This window comes from Heterodontus francisci, chromosome 12 (genome assembly GCF_036365525.1).
Source record: "Heterodontus francisci isolate sHetFra1 chromosome 12, sHetFra1.hap1, whole genome shotgun sequence".
NCBI lineage: Eukaryota > Metazoa > Chordata > Chondrichthyes > Heterodontiformes > Heterodontidae > Heterodontus > Heterodontus francisci.
In genome coordinates, this window is record NC_090382.1 from 105,382,047 (window position 1) to 105,403,551 (window position 21,505).

The window sequence follows — 21,505 nt, forward strand, 5'->3', positions numbered from 1 at the left end:
GGATAGCAATCTTGGTCATTTCCGCTATGTATCAGTGTCCATCCATATATGGAAAAAAATTTTAATAGAAGTTAGGTGCAGCATATAGAGAAATCTGGGTTTATAATAATGGTGGATTGTTTTGGAATGATGCTTCTAGATAATCAGAAGGAACAGATAAAACCCAAGAAAGCTGTTTTGAAATTAGATACAGAACCAGATATAAAATTATTCAGAATCTTTAGTTTTCCAGATTTCCTTGCTATTTGCAACACAGTCTTGTTCCTACTGTGAAATACAGGAAAAATGATAAGGGAATATTGGAACCTCTGACAGAAGGATGTATACAGTTTGAGATGAGGTGCTGACTGGATGGTACGATGGATTGAGCATTGGCCTCTTCTGGGACTGAAGTTGAAATCTAAAGCAGGCAGAGGGAATAAGAGAGTTCAATGTGAAACTGTTCTTAGCACTCAGTGCAATTCCTGCTGAGCATGGATCTGCAACTTTCAGCCCTTATATGAGCACCAGGTTGGAGGGTGGCTGATGTAGCAACGAGCAAAGAGCGCAGAATTGCAGTAACCAATGTTTTTTAAGATTGGGGCCAGGTCACTGTTAAGATAGTGTAGAAGGGAGCTTTAGTCTGCATTTAACAAGGCTATTTCTGACTTGGGGATCTGATATGGGTACAGTAATTTTTTTTTAAATCCATTCATGGGATGTGGGCGACGTTGGCTAAGCCAGCATTTATTGCCCATCCCTAATTGCCCTTGAGAAGATGATGGTGAGCTGCCTTCTTGAACTGCTGCAGTCTACATGGGGTAGGTACACCCAGAGTGCTGTTAGGAAGGGAGTTCCAGGATTTTGACCCTGTGACAGTGAAGGAACGGCGATATAGTTCCAAGTCAGGATGGTGTGTGACTTGGACGGGAACTTGCAGGTGGTGGTGTTCCCAAGCATTTGCTGCCCTTGTCCTTCTAGTTGGCAGAGGTCACGGGTTTGGAAGGTGCTTCTAAGGACCATTGGTGCATTGCTGCAGTGCATCTTGTAGATGGTACACACTGCTGCCACTGTGCGTCGGTGGTGGAGGGAATGAATGGCACCCCATCTACAAACAATCAAATGGGCTGCTTTGTCCTGGATGGTGTCGAGTGTTGTTGGACCTGCAGCCATCCAGTCAAGTGGAGAGTATTCCATCACACTCCTGACTTGTGCCTTGCACTGGGGAGTCAGAAGGTGAGTTACTCGCCACAGGATTGCTAGCCTCTGACCTGCTCTTGCAGCCATGGTGTTTACACGGCTACTCAGTTCAGTTTCTGGTCAATGGTAACCCCGAGGATGTTGATAATGGGGTATTCAGTGATCATAATGCCATTGAATGTCAAAGTGGGATGATTAGATTCTCTCTTATTGGAGATGGTCATTGCCTGGCACTTGTGTGATACGAATGTTACTTGCCGCTTATCAGCCCAAGCCTGGCTATTGTCCATGTCTTGCTGCATTTCTACACGGACTGCTTCAGTATCTGAGGAGTTGCGAATGGTGCTGAACATTATGCAATCATCAGGGAACATCCCCACTTCTGACCTTCTGATTGAAGGAAGGTCATTGATGAAGCAGCTGAAGCTGGTTCGGCTTAGGACACTACCCTGAGGAACTCCTGCAGTGATGACCTCGGACTGACATGATTGACCTTCAACAACTACAACCTTTGCGCTCGGTATGACTCCAACCTGTGGAGAGTTTTCCCACCTGATTTCCATTGACTTCAGTTTTGCTCGGGTTCCTTGATGCCATACTCAGTCAAATGCTGCTTTGATGTCAAGGGCAGTCATTCTCACCTCACCTCTTGAGTTCAACTCTTTTGTCCATGTTTGAACCAAGGTTTGAATGAGGTCAGGAGCTGAGTGGCCCTGACGGAACCCAAACTGAGCGTCACTGAGCAGGCTATTGCTAAGGAAGTGCCACTTGATGGCACTGTTGATGACACTTTCCATCACTTTACTGCTGACTGAGAGTAGACTGATGGGGCGGTAATTGGCCAGGTTGGACTAGTCCTGCTTTTTGTGTACAGGACATACCTGGGCAATTTTCCACATTGCCGGGTAGATGCCAGTGTTGTAGCTGTATTGGAATAGCTTGGCTAGGGACGTGGCAAGCTCTGAAGCATTGGTCTTCAGTACTATTGCCGGAATATTGTCAGAGCCCATAGCCTTTGCAGTTTCCAGTGCCTTCAGTCGTTTCTTGATATAAAGTGGAGTGAATCGAATTGGCTGAAGTCTGGCATCTGTGATGCTGGGGGACTTCAGGAGGAGGCCGAGATGGATCATCAACTTGGCACTTCTGGCTGAAGATTGTTGCCAATGCTTCAGATTTATCTTTTGCACTAATGTGCTGGGCTCCCCCATCATTGAGGATGGGGATATTTGTGGAGCCACCTCCTCCAGTTAGTTGTTTAATTGTCCACCACCATTCATGGCTGGATGTGGCAGGACTGCAGAGCTTAGATCTGATCCGTTGGTTATGGTATCGCTTAGCTCTATAGCATGCTGCTTACACAGTTTGATATGCAAGTAGTCCTGTGTTGTAGCTTCACCAAGTTGACACCTCATTTTGAGGTATGCCTGATGCTGACTCCTGGCGTGCCCTCCTGTACTTTTCATTGAACCAGGTTGGTCTCCTGGCTTGATGGTGATGATAGAGTGGGAAATATGCCGGGCCAGGAGGTTACAGATTGTGGTTGAGTACAATTTTGCTGCTGCTGATGGCCCACAGTGCTTCATGGATGCCCAGTTTTGCATTGCTAGACCTGTTCCAACTCTAACCCATTTAGCACGGTGGTAGTGCCAAACAACATGATGGATGGTATCCTCAATGTGAAGGCGGGACTTAGTCTCCAAAAGGACTGTGCGGTGGCCACTCCTACCAATACTGTCATGGACAGATTCATCTGGGGCAGACAGATTGGTCAGAACAAGGTCAGGTATGTTTTTCCCTTTTGTTGGTTCCCTCAACACCTGCTGCATACTCAGTCTTGCAGCTATGTCCTTTATGATTCTGCCAGCTTGGTCAGTTGATAACTCCCACCCAGAGTATATTCTCCGCCCTTGCCACCCTCAGTGCTTCCTCCAAGTGATGTTCAACATGAAGGAGTACTGACTCATCAGCTGAGGGAGGGCGGTAGGTGATAATCAGCAGGAGGTTTCCTTGCCCTTGTTGGACCATATGCCATGAGACTTCATGGGGTCCGGAGTCGATGTAGAGGACTCCCAGGGCAACATCCACTGTGCCGCCACCTCTGCTGGGTCTGTCATGCCGGTGGACAGGACATACCCGGGGATGGTGATGACAGTGTCTGGGAAATTGTCTGTAAGGTATGATTCCGCGAGTATGTCTGTGTCAGGCTGCTGCTTGACAGGTCTGTGGGACAGCTCTCCCAACTTTAGCACAAGCCCCCAATATGTTAGTAAGGAGGACTTTGCAGGGGTGACAGGGCTGGGTTTGCCGTGGTCGTTTCCGGTGTCGAGGTCGATGGCGGGTGGTCCGTCCAGTTTCATTCTGTTTTATTGACTTCGTAGCAGTTAGATACAACTGAGTGGCTTGCTAGGCCATTTCAGAGGGCTTGCATGAGTGAACCACATTGCTGTGGGTCTGGAGTCACATGTAGGCCAGACCAGGTAAGGACAGCAGATTTCCTTCCCTTAAGGAAATTATTATAAAAATCCATCTGGTTCACTAATCAACAATGGTTTCATGGCCATCATTAGACTAGCTTCTAATTCCAGATTTTTTTTTTATTAATTGAATTCAAATTCCACCTTCTGCTGTGGTGGGATTCAAACCCATGTCCCCAGAGAAATACCCTGAGTTACTAGTCCAGTGACAATACCACTATGCCACCGCCTCCCCAGAGGTTATTGCATTCCTGAGCACTAGCATCTCCACCTTCACTTATATTAAATTCATTGAAAGCAAGTTTGAGAAGGGATAAGGTGGAAGTAAATTGTGCAAGTGTGGGAGTGTGGGAAAATGGCGCACTGACACAACACAAAAATCCAAGTGTATCAAGCCTGTGTCCTCAGTACCTTGCTCTACGGCAGCGAGGCCTGGACAACGTACGTCAGCCAAGAGCGACGTCTCAATTCATTCCATCTTTGCTGCCTCCGGAGTATCCTTGGCATCAGGTGGCAGGACCGTATCTCCAACACAGAAGTCCTCGAGGCGGCCAACATCCCCAGCATATACGCCCTACTAAGCCAGCGGCGTCTGAGATGGCTTGGCCATGTGAGCCGCATGGAAGATGGCAGGGTCCCCAAGGATACATTGTACAGTGAGCTATGGTATCAGACCCACCGGCCGTCCTTGTCTCCGCTTTAAAGACGTCTGCAAATGCGACATGAAGTCCTGTGACATTGATCACAAGTCGTGGAAGTCAGTTGCCAGTGATCGCCAGAGCTGGCGGGCAACCAGAAAGGTGGGGCTAAAGCGTGGTGAGTCGAAGAGACTTAGCAGTTGGCAGGAAAAAAGACAGAAGCGCAAGGGGAGGGCCAACTGTGTAACAACCCCGACAACCAATTTTATCTGCAGCTCCTGTGGAAGAGTCTGTCATTCTGGAATTGGCCTTTATAGTCACTCCAGGCGCTGCTTCACAAACCACTGACCACCTCCAGGAGCTTACCCATTGTCTCTCGAGACAAGGTGGCCAAAGATAAGAAATTGTGCAAGAACAGAAGAGTCCACTATATGGAGGGTTGTTCAATAACAAGTAATTGAACAAACCTGGCCTGCAGTCTTTACTTTAGGACATTTCCAGTCTCATCATCACATTAAGATTGTAAGAGGATCACTGGAGCCTCTGTTGCTGACACTTATACCTCACAATCAAAGTGACTCCTGACAACGCAGCGGCCCGCTGACATCATCAGAGTGCGCCAAGCTGTGCACATGCACAGCTACATCTTGTCAGGAATAAGTAGCGCATGCACGGGATGACGACATCACACAGCGCCAACGTCATCGTGTATCTGCGCCTGGTCCATCTTCGCGCATGTGTGATAAAGCGTCATCGGGTATCCAGCCCCCCACTCAGCTGGAGGAAGCAGCTGAATGGGAGACTGTGAGGCTGGAGCTCTCCCCCCTCGGCAACTCGCTTCAGGCCTCGACGCTTTCTCCCCCCAGCCACCTCGCTCCATACCTTGGTGCTCTCCCGCACTCCCCTGGCCTATTGTTCCTTGCTTTGCGCCACCCCACTCTCTGTTAGCTCGCTGCCCACTTCCCCGCACTATTTCCCTCCTCTCGGCCACTCGTTCCTATGATGCCCAGTCAAACCTTGCGGCCCACCTTGCTTCTTGGGGCAGCGCGTGGAGAAGGATGAAATGTGGGAGCGAGTGGCCAAAAGGAGCGCAGCACCACTGCCTATAACTAGCAGCTGGGTGGGTGGAGGGCGGGGAGCGAGTGAGCGACCGGAGAGCTAGGTGGCGTAAGCGGGGAACAATCGGCCAGAGAAGTTGGGGGGAGCAGCGAGGTCGGGAGCTAGCTGCTGAGAGGAGGAGGGGGATAAAGTGCGTTGCCAAGTGGGGAGAACAGCCAGTGGGGAGGAAGCTAGTAACTGCATCCAGGTGAAATCAGTCCTGGTCAGTCATATAAACGAATCACAATAACGAATTGGCAGCACATTTTATACTCTGCCCGATTTTCTTATCCATCGATCGGGGTACTAATTCACTATCTTCCAATGGAAATTCAATCATAGAATTCCTTTTCTATTTAATAGGATTACTGGAATAGTAAATGGATTTGAGGATTACAGTCAGTATCCTTTCTTTTGTTCTTTTGGGCCTCCTTATCCCGAGAGACAATGGATACGCGCCTGGAGGTGGTCAGTGGTTTGTGAAGCAGCGCCTGGAGTGGCTATAAAGGCCAATTCTGGAGTGACAGGCTCTTCCACAGGTGCTGCAGAGAAATTTGTTTGTCGGGGCTGTTGCACAGTTGGCTCTCCCCTTGCGCCTCTGTTAGTATCCTATAACTACAAAATAGCATATTACTGGGCTTCCATCCAACTTAATGTAAGGTTATAATAAAAGCAAAATACTGCGGATGCTGGAAATCTGAAATAAAAACAAGAAATGCTGGAACCACTCAGCAGGTCTGGCAGCATCTGTGGAAAGAGAAGCAGAGTTAACGTTTCGGGTCAGTGACCCTTCATCGGAACTGACAAATATTAGAAAAGTCACAGGTTATAAGCAAGTGAGGTGGGGGTGGGGCAAGAGATGACAAAGGAGGTCTAGATTGGACCAGGCCACATAGCTGACCAAAAGGTCACGGAGCAAAGGCAAACAATATGTTAATGGTGTGTTGAAAGACAAAGCATTAGTACAGATTAGGTGTTAATGGACTGAATATTGAACAGCAGCAAGTGTAAACCTGAAAAAAACAGTGGGTAAGCAAACTGAACAAACTAAGATGAAATGAAATAAATGCAAAAAAAAAAGGATTGTAAAAAATGTAAAAAAGAACGTAAAAAAAATTAAGGAAGAAAAAATAACTAAAAATGAAAGTAAAATGGGGGGCTGTCATGCTCTGAAATGATTGAACTCAATCTTCAGTCCGGCAGGCTGTAGTGTGCCTAATCGGTAAATGAGATGCTGTTCCTCGAGCTTGCGTTGATGTTCACTGGAACACTGCAGCAATCCCAGGACAGAGATGTGAGCATGGGGGAGTGTTGAAATGGCAAGCAACCGGAAGCTCAGGGTCCTGCTTGCGGACTGAGCGGAGATGTTCCGCAAAGCGGTCACCCAGTCTGCGCTTGGTCTCCCCAATGTAGAGGAGACCACACTGTGAGCAGCGAATACAGTATACTACATTGAAAGAAGTACAGGTAAATCGCTGCTTCACCTGAAAGGAGTGTTTGGGGCCTGGGATAGCGAGGAGAGAGGAGGTAAATGGGCAGGTATTACACCTCCTGCGATTGCAGGGGAAGGTGCCCTGGGATGGGGACGAGGTGGTGGGGGTAATGGAGGAGTGGACCAGGGTGTCACGGAGGGAACGATCCCTTCGGAATGCTGACGGGAAGGGAGGGGAAGATGCGACTGGTAGTGGCATCACGCTGGAGGTGGTGGAAATGGCGGAGGATGATCCTTTGGATATGGAGGCTGGTGGGGTGAAAAGTGAGGACAAGGGGAACCCTGTCACGGTTCTGGGAGGGAAGGGAAGGGGTGAGGGTAGAGGTGCGGGGAATGGGTCGGACACGGTTGAGGGCCCTGTCAACCACAGTGGGAGGAAATCCTCGGTTGAGGAAAAAGGAGGTCATATCAGAAGCACCGTCATGGAAGGTAGCATCATCAGAGCAGATGCGTCGGAGACGGAGAAACTGGGAGAATGGAATGGAGTCCTTACAGGAGGTAGGGTGTGAAGAAGTGTAGTCGAGGTAGCTGTGGGAGTCGGTGGGCTTACAATGGATATTAGTAGACAACCTTTCCCCAGAGATGGAGACAGAGAAGTCGAGGAAGGGAAGTGTCAGAGATGGACCATGTAAAGGTGAGAGAAGGGTGGAAATTGGAAGCAAAGTTGATAAAGTTTTCCAGTTCGGGGCGGGAACATAGCTCCTCACAATACTGCACTATTCTCTGGCTTAGGGAACGGGCAGGTGGTGTTTGCAAAGGTCCCTAGTGTTACCACACTTGAACTGGCCATTAAGAGGTGCGTGAAAGTAATTTGCTTTCTGTTAGTTTTAAGTTCTCCTTTGGGGAAAGCATCTTGCCTTGTTTTTATGTTCCTCTTCACATTTGTCAAGGGAAATAGTATCTTTAAAAGGGAGTGTTCCTACTCCCGATCATCCAACAATTTTTACTAAGATGTGCTTATATATAGATATTAGATAATGACCATATTCGGCTTGGCTTTGATACTTGCTACACAGTCATGGAACAAATGAAGAATAGTCACTTGGGTGAGCTACAAAAGTGAGCAAAGTAAGGAGGAGGAGGCTCTTGCTTTAGGAAATTAATTCTTATTAAGATAATGAAATGTTGTCCTTTAACCCAATGGGTTTTGTAATTCAAAAGTGAAGAACTAATGCTTCAGTTATAAGGCACCTCATCTGGAATACTGCATGTAATTTTGGGCATCACACATTGAGGATATATTGACCTTGGAGAAAATACAGCACAGAATAATACCAGGACTTAAATTATGCGCTCAGGTTACATAAACTTGCTTTATATTCCCTGAGTTTAGAAGGTTGAAGGGTGATCTGATTGATGTGTTCAGAATGATTTAAGAATTGGATAGGGTAGACAGAGAGAAACTATTTCCTCTGGTGAGGGAATTCACAACAATGGGGGACATAATCTTAAAATTAGAGCCAGGCCATTTAAGAGTGAAATCAGCACTTCTTCATACAAAGGGTCACCTCTCTTCCCCCAGAAAGGCTGTGGATTCTGGGCCCCAATTGTAATTTTTCAAGACTGAGATTGATAGATTTTTGTTAAGTAATGATGTCAAGGGATATGGATTTGAGGCACAGGTCAGCAATGATCTAATGGTGGAACAGGCTTGAGGGACTGAATGGTCTTTTTGGATTCTTTATAAAGCAGTAACGGACATTTCAGATAAATTTGTAGATTTCTTGTTTTTGGGCATAGCTTCTTAGTTTAAGAGCCTAAGTAAAAGTGTACTTACAGGTGCACAAGGTATACTTGCATTTCTAAATCAGTGATTCAGTTGAATATATGTGCACAGTACACAATTATTTGGATCTTAAATTGTGCAGCTATGCCCTGATTCCAGATGTTCAAGGCCTGCCAAGATAATGAATGTAAAATTAAACTGGAAGAGACAAAGGAGTAGGGAAGGACAATTTTCAGCTTCAAATCATTTTATATTTATTCAAACAATACTATGACTAAACCCACAGTACATCATAGTTGCCAGTTTTTTCATCAGCCAGCTTAAGAATAAGTAAATTCACAAAATTCAATTAAAAATTATCAATATTAAAGTTGTTTTTTCCCTTCTGGGAATGAACATGTTTATTTGTATCCATCCTGTGTTTTAGCAATTCTACCAACATTACAACCTTTTTTCAAAGCCTTATTACATTTGAGTCATTCAGATGCATTTACATTTTATTGATGGGAGTGATCTCATTCAAAGGGCATCTCTCCCCAGTGTTATAGTACAGAAATGAGCTTCCAGTTGGAACTGAAAATTTGCTATCAATTTGGTATGGTGGAAACTGCCAATAAGAAGGAAAAAATAGTAACCTTTTTTTTTTCCACATCCTTATGAAAGAACTACTTCATTAAAGTTCGAAGGGTAGCATGAAAGTGTCAAATATAGTATATACTGTTTAACATCTTACCTAAAAGCTTTCCCTATTATAAATTGTTTTCTCTATTGCTTTGCCCTGCCATGTTGGTCATCTTGGTATTGAACAAAGCATCATTACCACCGACCAGACAAAATATAAGGAAAATAACAGGGAAAGTGCATCTGGTCCATCAAGACTGTCCCTTACAGATATATTGCAGCCCACCCGCATCAGCAGTACCCACTGCCATCCTGCAACCTCCCCACCTACCCCAACCGGGTACAGTAACATAGTGATTACGTTATTGGACTAATAATCAAGAGGCCTGATTAATGATCGGGAGACATGAATTCATATCCCACCACAGTAGCTGGGGAATTTAAATTCAATTAATTAAGTAAATCTGGAATAAAAAGATAATCTCTGTAATGGTGACCATGAAACTACCTACTTGTCGTAAAATCCCATCTGGTTCATTAATGTCCTTTAATGAAGAATGATTGTGCAGTTAAAATGTTTGTTCATTCACATTGCTGACTGGACTTGGAGTGGAGTTAAAACCGCTGTATAACTATGTCTTAGCATGTACTATATAATATATGATGTACATTTTAAAATTAATTTCGCTGTACCTTGTTTCAGGCATGTCTTCCACAAGCATTGTGTTGATCCCTGGTTGAATGAACACTGTACTTGCCCCATCTGCAAACTGAACATCCTGAAGGCCCTGGGAATGCTGGTCGGGGTAAAAGCGAGTTTTAGTAATATGTATATACGGTTTCTATTAAAAGTTACAGCAATATAGTATGCAATTCTTCCTGAATATAGGCTATGTCATGTGTACTTTCAATACTTTGAGTGATAGTGGTGAGGGAAGTGTGAGCTGGCACAGTACCAAAGTAGCCAATCTTAAAAGAAAATGTCATTTGGTAGTACAGAACTTGAGTATTGCTGAAAATAGAGACAATATGTCGAAGTTTTTCGTCTTGCACTCATCAGGACAATCTGCAAGAATACCAATGTAAGGGAAAGCAACAACTTGAGGCTGTATGAGAAGAGAATGCTGATTGGTTGGCAAATGAACTCTGGTCGAGGCGTTGCCATGGAGAATGTACCAGTTTATGGTGACTGACAGTTAACTGCCAAGACTGAAAGAACATGTACAAACATTGCGCCTGTTTCAGCTAAACAAAATAAGTGACAGCCATTTGCTGGTTCATTCCTCGGGGCAATGCCTTGACCAATCAGAGTTCACTTGCCAACCAATCAGCACTCTCATACAGTATTTTCAGCAATACTTAAAAAAAAAAACTTGTGTCTTATAAATTTTTCATCCTTTTCAGATGGTTTGTAATGGCATGATGAAGGCAGTGCTTTTGTTTTTTGTTCAAATCTCTTATTAATTGAGAGACTTGCTTCACAATTCCATGACCCTCTGTTATATTTGATTCCTGGCTTTGGCTGTCACCTTGGTGTACTAGCTGCACATTCCTTGAGAAATTTAAAGTTGAATCATCTCTGTTTGTAGATGGAGGGAATAACCCACATCAATAAACTCACTCAAAGTATGTGGTGAGCTCACTGTGAGCTGGCAGCTGTAAACTTTGGTGAAGTCGAAAGTCTGGTAACCTAACTTCCATGCAAAGAACATAAGAGTTTTAAATAGAAAAGTAGTTTCCTGAATTGAGACTGGGAGAGAAGTAATTTATTTAAAATAAGAAAACTCACATCTATCTTCTAACTTAAAGGAGATATTTGCAGGTTAATTATTTTTTATTGTCATGGAGTCCACTCCGTTTGGGTTTTCCCTCTTGGCTATGAGAGTGTTGTTACTGGAAATCTCAGCAATTAATACACATTCAAACCAGTGCTGGCTGGTGTTTTGGAGGTTTGAGTTGTGATGTTATTCACACCTCAGATTAAAATATTTTTAAATCATTTTGCTTAATGAAAACATTCTCTTGAATAGTTAAATAAACACAGTTGATTGGTCCCTTGCAGCCAGACATGCACTGTGCAGAGAATTCAATGCTTGATATCGAGAGATCGGTCAGAGGATCACCCACCAATCAGAGATCCATGCCTAGTGATGTGACTAGTGATGGTTCCATCAGTCTCGAACCACTCCGATTTCTGGGGAGCTCACAGTTGGGTCAGGAAGAAGAATCTGTACCACGATCCAGGGAAATGAACATCACCGTAACCAGTAAGATTTTCTATTGTTGGTAGTGTTAGAAAGAGAAAAGCAGTGCTGCTATTTTTCCTCTTGCAAAGGAGCAAGCCATTCCTTAATGTTGCTTCCAACAAAATTCTTATGCTTGTAGTTTTATTTAAAAAGAAGGAAGCGTACAGGAATATATGGGAACAATATCCCATCAAGTTACATAATGAGATATTCCATTCCTATCACGTGGAACATTTAATTTTGTAAATCGATGACACATGAATTTTATTCGACTGCATTTTGGAAGAAATATTTTTACCTATTGTTTTAGACTCGTGCCATCATACATAATGGGAAGGGAGGCCTACCCAACCATTTGTTGACCTCTGGTGTGAAACCTGACGATTAAAAGCTGCTGCTCTGGGTGGTTTGAAGTTTGGTGCCACCATGTGGCAGAAAATAATTTATTTCATTTATTTAGAGATACAGCACTGAAACAGGCCCTTTGGCCCACCGAGTCTGTGCCGACAATCAACCACCCCATTTATACTAATCCTACATTAATCCCATATTCCTACCCCATCCCCACCTTTCCTCAATTTCCCTACCACCTACCTATACTCGAGGCAATTTATAATGGCCAATTTACTTATCAACCTGCAAGTCTTTGGCTGTGGGAGGAAACCGGAGCACCCGGCGAAAACCCACGCGGTCACAGGGAGAACTTGCAAACTCCGCACAGGCAGTACCCAGAATTGAAGCCAGGTCGCTGGAGCTGTTTTGCTGCGGTGCTAACCACTGCGCCACTGTGCCGCCCATATCTGAAAATTACATCATAACCACATCAAATCGCATCTGTTTTAACTTTGTTTTATTCCCCTCTTCCTCCTCTCACTCTTCTCCTCCCCCCCACTTTAAAGAAAAGTTGAGGTGTATCTTAAACAAAAAAATTGCGTACCAACCATTATCTGTTTGTCGAATGTTACAAAATTCCTACTGAGTTAGAATAATGTGTAGTTGTTAACATTCCTCAGTGTCTATTTTTTAATAAAATTAGTAGCTTTTGTACCAGAATCGTTTCAGCCACTATCTGTGATGCTCCTAAAATGAGTGGGTTAATGGATAGAGTTATGGCTTGCATGCAACAGCTGTTTACCTTGAAGTATTCATCTTCAATCAGACTGAGTTGTATTGATTTGATAATTGTGGAACACTTTCTGATGTATTATCAATCATTGAAACAATGTTATACTGTTGGCATGCATCTGCTGAGCTTCAGTGCCACGCTGCTGATTTCAGTGACTTTCTCACTACTTTAACATGCTACTTACTAGTTTTGTGCAGCATCTTCCTTGCCTCATTGTTCAAATTGCAAAGCTGCCATGAGATTTTATGCAGGGGAAGTGTGTGAAATAATGGTAAACCATGTGGGACCTACTGAGCACTTCTAAAATAAATGAATGACTGGCTCGTCTAAGTCACAAGTACTTTATCTGTGAATTGCTTAATATTGATGCTTGTGTTACTTCATATAGTGATACCATATAACCAGCGGACACAGAGTAACTGTCAAAAGAACCCGTGGGAAGATGGGAATTTTTTTTGCGCAGTGAGTTATGATCTGGAGTGCACTGACTAAAAGGAAGCAGATTCAGTAGTTACTTTCAGAAGGGAATTGGCTTAATACTTGAAAAGGAAAAAAGAGAATAGGGAGTGGGATTAATTGGATAGCTTTCAAAGAGCTTGCACAGGCACGAGGGACAGAATGGCTTCCTCCAGTACTTAATATAGTATGTAAATTTTTGCAAGGATACACAGTGCGGTTTCAATAAAGGGTAACTTTTATTTGTACCTTGAAATCACGCAGTTTCAGCCTTAATAGTTGTATGTATTATGCCTGGTTTAATTTTTTTTTAACGTATATTTATTGTTGCCCAATTCTTTGCAAGCATGTACTTTAATGTTTACAATCACAGCCTTTGGAGTTTTTTCTTCCTTATAATTTATTGCCAGATAGACAGTTTTTTTGTTTTTAAAAATACAAAGATTTTATAGGAGGAGGAGATTAACCTCTGACTGAGACTAGGGTGTGAGAGTCCCCTGTGGAGTCTCACTTAGGTTCAGAGCAGTATTCCAGATGTAACAGGAATGAGTGACTCAACACCAAGTAGTGTGTTATAACAGTAATTTTACTGAGTAATTATTAAGTAATTATTAATGATAAAAAAGGAAGGAAAAATAACTTTATTAAAAAGAAAGGAGGGAAAAGAGTATAGAAAGACAAAAAAAACTTGTAGCACACTGCTATCAATCCAAATTAGTCTGTTCATGACCGCTTCCTAAAATGGTATCATTGCCGTACATACATCACTAAGTCTCCGGGAAACCTTGCATGAGGGTGGACTTTCTGGTCAATCACTCCATCGACGTCCCTTCTTCCGTAGTCTTCAATGGTTGACTAGTCCACTCTGGCTACAGCCCTGAACATTGGATGCAGTGCCCCTTTAAGTCCAATTTCTGGCTCCATTCCAGCTTTCCAAGGTTTCTATCTGGACTTTCTCAAAACAAAAGTTCCGACAACCATGAGTCCTTACCAAATTCTTTCTCAGGCACTGCAAGGCTGTTCAAGCTGTTGACACATCCTTTGATGGTGTCACTCACCTGCCATCAATTAGGTTATACTGTTCATCAATTAAACTGCACCTTCTAATACCACAGCATAGTGGACCACCCCATGTGCAAGGTTATCCATTGCCCTGACTTGTAGCTTAAGGGTCGTCGACTTCTGTTTAAACAATGGGAAACAACCCTTATCTTTATTAAGAGAAAACAGTAGTTTAGACAAAGCAACAGCTGCAAACATAGCTTGCTGTGACCAGCATGAAAACAAAAGGATGATGTTCTTGAGAAAATACAAGTTCACAGTTAATAATATTGGTATTGATTGCCGTTGGCAGGAAAAAAGACAGAGGCGCAAGGGGAGAGCCAACTGTGCAACAGCCCCAACAAACAAATTTCTCTGCAGCACCTGTGGAAGAGCCTGTCACTCCAGAATTGGCCTTTATAGCCACTCCAGGCGCTGCTTCACAAACCACTGACCACCTCCAGGCGCGTATCCATTGTCTCTCGAGATAAGGAGGCCCAAAAGATTGCCGTTGTTTACATAATTGACTAATTACTTGACTTAATCAGAGCCCAATCACACTTAGTTTTAAATCGATGTCTACAAAGTAACCTTCAAGTTCACTACAGGTTTAATGCAGTTTTTTAAAAAAATCAAAAACAAAGCAAAAGTAAGGTAGACGTAAATTGCAAAAACATAAAAAGTACAAAAAGTAGTGGCTGCAGGCTTCAGGCCTACAGACAAGGAGCAGGATTTTGTGTTTTGTGGCGAGACCCCGACGTCAGGTTCAAATGTGGGTTTCAACCCCACACCATGTTGGGAGCAGTAATCTGACCAGTTTTTTCTGGATAAGCCTGTTAGTGACGTAGATGGTGCGCTTGCAGTCCAATTAAGGATGGCGGGTGGGCTCTTGAACCTGGAGGACCAATAGGAGGCCCTTCAGAACCAAAGGAGTTGCAGCCTGCTGTTGCAGGTAAGGGAGAGAGAGAGAAGGGGGCGCCTCCATCTTGAGGTACCCTCTCAGCACTTTTAACATTTGAAAATGGCCACAGGCTGACCTGTGGAGGGATTTTCCCCTCCACAATGGTGGTCAGGCAGGTGTGGCAGCTGCAGTGGCAGGGTGGGGGGGGACTCAAAATGATCCTGAAGTGCTGGCTTCCCAACCCAAGTCTGCTGCCAGAAAAAGGGTGGGACAGCCAAGCCTAGAGCCCCCTGGGTGATGAGGTGTACAGAGGGTAAGATAAGGCATAAAAGGGAAGCTTATGTCAGACACTGAGGGTTAATACTGCAGAAAGTCTAGAAGAGTACAGAAAGTGTGGAGTGAAATTAAAAGGGAAATTAGGAAAGCAAAGAGAAGGCATGAAAAAATATTGGCAAGTAAAATCAATAAAAGGCCAAAGATGATTTATAAGTTCATAAAGAGCAAGAGGATAACTAGGGAAAGAGTAGGGCCTATTAGGCACCAAAGAAGTAACCTATGTGTGCAGGATGTGGGTAAGGTTCTTAAGAATACTTTGTGGCTGTCTTCACAAAAGAGGGACCAATGATGCTGTAGTTAAGGAGGAAGAGTGTGAAATATTGGATGGGATAAATATTGTAAGAGAGGAAGTATTAAAAGGTTTGATATCTTTGAAAACAGATAAATCGGCAGGCCTGGATAAAATATATTCCAGGATTGATAAAACAAGCAAGGGAGGAAGTTGCAGAGGCTCTGACTATCATATTTCAATCTTCCCTGGATACAGGAGTCGTGCCAGGGAGGACTGCCAACATTGTACCGTTGTTTAAAAAGGTGTTGATGGCGGTATGGTTGGGAGATAAATGTAGGGCAGGTCACGTGGAGAACTTCTGTTACTTAAATATTGCCATGGGTTGAGAAGCTTTTACACCCACTTGAACACACAGAGTGACCTTGTTTTAACACCTCATCCAAAGGACAGACCTCTGACCAGTGCAGTACTAAGGGATTAGTGCATAAAGTAAAATCTGAATTATATACTCAAATCCTGATATGGGACTTATACCCAGCTTATAGCCACAGTCTTCTGCCTTGCAGGCAAAAATTGGTACCAGTTGAGCCAAGCTGACACTTAACTGGTATCAAGTTATAACTATCTGCTGAGATTCAGTACATTGTTGTATTTCTGTATGTAAAAGCCATATAATCCCCATCTGTTTGTGAGGCAACAAAGTCATTTATGGTTAAGGCAAATGCATTTTGGTTTTGATTGAAAAGTGGATCAATTCTCATAGTCCCTAAAGCTGCAAATTACAAATCCCACATCCCCATGCAATAAAGACTGAATTTCATTACTCATTCAGTGAGTTCTCATTCAGTCGTTAACAGCAACATTTGGGGAGGAAAATAGAACTTTTGACACTTTTCTTACTACATTTTATAGAAACATATATAGGTCATATGTAGCTTATATAGGAGGTCTAGACTATATACAGGTCAGGTATCCTTAAAATTCTTCTTTTCTGTAAGTTACGTGAGGTTGAGTGTACTCTTTTGTTTATCCTTGCCACACCCCCAAAAAGACCCTGGAGTGACAACCCTGAGATGAGACATTCTCCATGCAGTTTTGTGAAAATGCATGCTGGTGGGAGGGTGGCCGTGTCAGGTGAAAAGATTGGTGCGGCCTGGAACCCTGTGCAGTGCCGAACTGTTGGGTTGAGTTTGTATGTTGGGAGCTGTATCTGGAATGAGGAATAAGTGCTGTTTCCTTTTGATCTCAGTGGCAGCCAGGATGGAGCATTATGCTACCTAAGCAAGTTTTTTCTAACCCCACTGGGACACCTGATACCTGCATTTTGACTGGCAGAAATGTTTAATTATGAAGTGATGTTTTAACTAAATGTCTTTCTGAGCTGAGAGGTGCTGGGTAATGGAAAATTCCAGATAATCAAGTCATACTACGAAGATGATATAATGCAACAGTTTTAATTTTAAGAGAAATGTTAACATGCAATTAACAAGAAAATGTACAAAACAGAAATCTTGAGGCAGTAAAGATGCATAAAATTCTTGAACAGTAAACGTAATGTACAGATTATACTCACGAAAACTCAGCATTGGGAGACAAACTTCGAAGATTCTGGATAATAGAGCTTTCTGGTTGGTAAAGTATTGGATAATGGAGCTTTTACTGTATTTGCACGTGGATGGTCCTTGGCAGCCTAGAGAGTAGGATGAATATTAGTCTTCTCAGTTGCAACAAAGAAGACACATGCAAAGAAACCAGGATAAAAATTTTAAAAATGGAAAAACATTGAAGTGGCCTGATGCAACATGGCAGTAGCACAGTATAGTTGGATAAACAAATGCTTCAAAAATCGTCCTTTCTACTTCCTCAGCACTATAAAATGAACATAATGTAAATGCTTTCCATGTAGGGCAGTATAAGCTATATATTTTAAAAAGAAACTGGTTGCATGATTTTGGCAATGAATGAAGTGATGGATTTGTTCAGTAAGGAAAATCCTGCAACCCTGTGCATTCTTTGTAAAATGCTTATATAGAAATTTTCTTTCCATTTTAAAAAAAACCCATCTTGGTCAAGTTGCACAATAGCTAGGGGTCTTACTTACAACATTAATGTTATTGTCACTGCAGAAGACTAAGCAGATGTGACACTGCTAGTAAATTTAGTAGTGTGATGCTTACAATATTTTCCTTTGACTGGAAACAATTTTAAAAGTACAGACCAGTGATATACTGAAGTGAATGTATGTAAATGTGTTTGGATTTGAGATATTTTAAAGGCAACTAAGGACTGATAATTTTAGTTCCAAATATCTGCTCTGTTTTATTAGAGGGAAAAAGTTGATCATGGTGTTTTCAAGTAGATAAGAATTTTTCTTTTTAATTTGTGTTTGCTGCTCACAATGTGCATTTGTGTAGAACTTATATCACTGTTATAGTGTATTAAAATAAGTAATTAAAAGTGGCAAAATGCTGGTGATCTATCAAGACTTGCACTGTTTTCATATTCTGACTGTCCTTTATATATCTGCCTTTAATTCTTTGTGTGTGAGTGACAAGTGTTTTGTGAGTGTGTTTCCTCCAGTAAGATGGCCTTGGGATATGCTTCCACAGGCTCTGGTAACTTTCCACCCTGGAAGATAAGTGTCAGCTGGCTACTTGTCCATGTGGAATCACACTTGCCTAATGCCAATCTCATCTGCTACTCATAACTGCATGCAGCAGTTTCCACTGGGGGTCATTTATGATCAGGAGCAGGAACTTATTTCGCATCTCCTGTGCATTTGTGGACATTGCCAATGCAATTCAATTCAACTCAATGAGAATCCTAGCTGTGATTATCCAATTTAGGATAGACTGAGAAGATAGACATAGCAATGGTACATTTACCTGCTAAGTCATGAAGGAATCTAACTGATTTTTTCCTTTTAAAAAAAAATCAAATTAAGATGTGTTGAACAATATTTTCATAATGTTGGTAACATCGTCCGACTCTGCACCTGCCTTGGCTGCTGGAAACCCATACCTTTGTTACCTCTCGACTTAACTATTCCAATGCACTCCTGTCTTGCCTCCCACATTCTACCTTCTGTAAACTTGAGGTCATCCAAACTGCTGTCTGTGTCCTAACTCGCAGCAAACCCATCACCCCTCTGCTCACTGACCTACATTGACTCCCAGTCAAAGAGCACCTCAATTTTAAAATTCTCATCCTTGTTTTCAAATTCCACCATGGATTTGACCCTCCCTATCTCTGTAACCTCCTCCAGCCCCACAGTCCTCCAAGATACCTGCACTCTAATTCTGGCCACTTGAACATCCCTGATTTTAATTCCTCCACCTTTTGGTGGTGCCTTCAGCTGCTTTGGCCCTAAGCTCTGGAATTCCCTCCTTACACCTCTCCCCCTCTCTACCTCTCTTTCCTTCTTTAAGATGCTCCTTAAAACCTAACTCTTTGACCAAGCTTTTGGCTATATGCCATAATATATGTGACTTGGTGTCAAATTTTGCTTTATAGCTCTCCTGTGAAGCGCCTTTGGACGTTTTATTACATTAAGGCGCTATGTAAATACAAGTTTCCATTGTTGTAACTGGACATTGTAGTTCAGAAGAGTGAACTAATCGACTACCCTTAGTCTTTTTGTTTAAAATCTTTTCCATTTTACAAATGTACAGACTCAGGAATAATTTCATTGGTAACGTTTAGAATTGTTCTCCATTGAACATTATTAGGAGGATGTACAATAGGACCAGTAGTTCCATATGATGTGTGATATTTTTTGATGTCTGATAATCTTGCTCACCATTTCCTCACACTGCACTGTCATTGATTCTGCTTTACTATCTGATCCATATTTTCCTAGACGCGCTCACTTGTGCTGTCACCACTGCTGCTGCTTAGGGGAGTCACGTCGTTTTTCACATACCGTTCCTCGAGTGATTTACCTTTCCTTTGTTAACAGAAGAATGGCTTATTATCGCAAGTTTTGGCGTGCTTAGTGCTCTCACTCTCTTCTACATGATAATCAAAGCCACCACGGGCACAGCAGCAGATGAGTAAGTATTCAGACCATTCCCTTTTTTTAAATGTTATACATTATGTTGTTTTCCAAGTGATGTTTCAAACCATACAGATTTGTAGTTTATCTGAAGGTGTCCTGCATGTACACTCGGAGTTGTACAAGACAGGCTTTTCCTCCCTTAACTAGTTGGCTACTTAACCTAAACTGTAACTTATTCATGTAGCAGACAAAGCCTGTTCAAATCCTGCTTAGTAAAAAAAAAAATCAACTGAGGACAAGTCACATTTTTACTATTCAGAGAAAGCCATAACAATTATGAATCATAGTCATTTGTTTTGAATTTCACAATGTGATGGTACAATTTATTACAGGACCTTTGTACCATGTGGTGATGGGACCAACTTGTTTCTGCGGGGTCCAATCAGAACTGATTGAGCAGTCGAACCAAACTGATCTTGGATCAGTGGCCTTTAATACAGTCACAGATTTTTGTTAATGTGAACTTACATTTGCATCAAGCCAATAACTGCTTATAAATCTGGCTTCACAGTAGGTGTACAATCTGATATATTTGAGCTATATCAAATATTGGAATGAGAGAATTCAGTCACACAAGGGCGGATAGCAGACTGATAGATTAACAGCTATAGACAATGAAAGCAAGAAAACAGGTGTATTTTGGCATTCCCTTCATTACATTGTGCTGGTTTGAAGCTCAGCAAGGGCGATTAATTTCTATATCTATGTTTAGCCTTGGATGGGCTTTGATCAACTCCAGAGTAAAATGTCCAATAGATTTTCTGGTGCACACAGCAACTGCCATCATTGATAACTGCTCGTTTTCTCATTGCTTTATTATATTTCGAAAGAGTTAACTGATTAGTAGCTCTAAATAAATTCACTCCTCAAAGTGGCAGCTCAAGAGGTCCATTCTATGCTGACCCCTGAAATGTCTGCTAATCACGAGCAGACCAAAGTGCCATCCTTAGCGCATATGAGTTGGTCCCAGAGGCATATCGCCAGCAATTCGGGAATGCTCGAAAGAAACCGGTGCAGTTATCTGGAATTCGAAACGTTAAAGCAAATTGCTTTCGACCAGTGGGTCAGTTCTGTGAAAATACAGTGTACCTATGATGAATTACGCAAGCTAATATTGCTGGAGGAATTCAAAAATTGCCTACCTGCAGAACCCCCCCCCCGCCCCACCCCCCAACCTGAGAGTGACTTAGAGGAGCAGAGAGTCCACAGTCGCTGCTGATAGCTATGACCTCATGTATATACCTTGCAACTTAGGCAAACCCTGACAAAGTCACCCCCCAAAAAAAGTGGAGGATAAGAGGGGAGAGTGGGATAGAAAGGGAGCCACACCTGGAAAAGGGAGTACAAACGAGGGTACAAAGACTCCACCCCAAGCCCACAAAGAGGAACCCTGGAGACCAGTGTGCTCCCAGTACAACAGAGTGGGTCACTCCATGTTTGAATGCTGGAGGCTAAAAGGAAAGCCAGTGGGTTGAATAGGTCTCCGCAAGGGCGGTCCCAAGGAGGATACCCAGTAAAGAGCACAGCAGGACCGGCAGAGGCCCGCACTGTAGAGCCTGGACCCTCTCAGGGTATTATCCTATGCATTGTGGGACCGGACAAAATCCCTGAGAGTTACCAGAGTTTTGTCCTCGAAGGAACCATGTCTCCTTACCCTTCCCAGGAGATGAGGAAGTCCATTGTAATGCTCAGGGATACAGAGGCCACTCAGTCCTTAATGTTAGAAAATAGCCTAAGCCTCGCGCCCCCGAAATCTCCATGAAAGCCAGTGCCCTGATCAGCGGAGTGGGAGGAGGTTACTTGTCTGTTCCCCTCCATCGGGTCCGCCTTTAGAGTGATCTAGTGTCAGGCCCCTTAACCATAGGAATTGTCCCAGAGTTAC

General features: G+C 43.1%; 1 protein-coding gene across 3 annotated transcripts in view; it reads left to right on the plus strand.

Moving 5' to 3' along the window:
- The window catches only part of LOC137376041 (E3 ubiquitin-protein ligase RNF130-like), a 215,921-nt gene that overhangs the window by 172,068 nt on the left and 22,348 nt on the right, over positions 1 to 21,505 (plus strand). For 2 of the 3 annotated variants that reach the window (XM_068044015.1, XM_068044016.1), the window contains exons 5-7: positions 9,932 to 10,034; positions 11,291 to 11,495; positions 19,525 to 19,618. In XM_068044015.1, coding sequence (XP_067900116.1) covers positions 9,932 to 10,034; positions 11,291 to 11,495; positions 19,525 to 19,618 — 402 coding nt within the window. The other variant, XM_068044017.1, reaches the window with a different exon arrangement.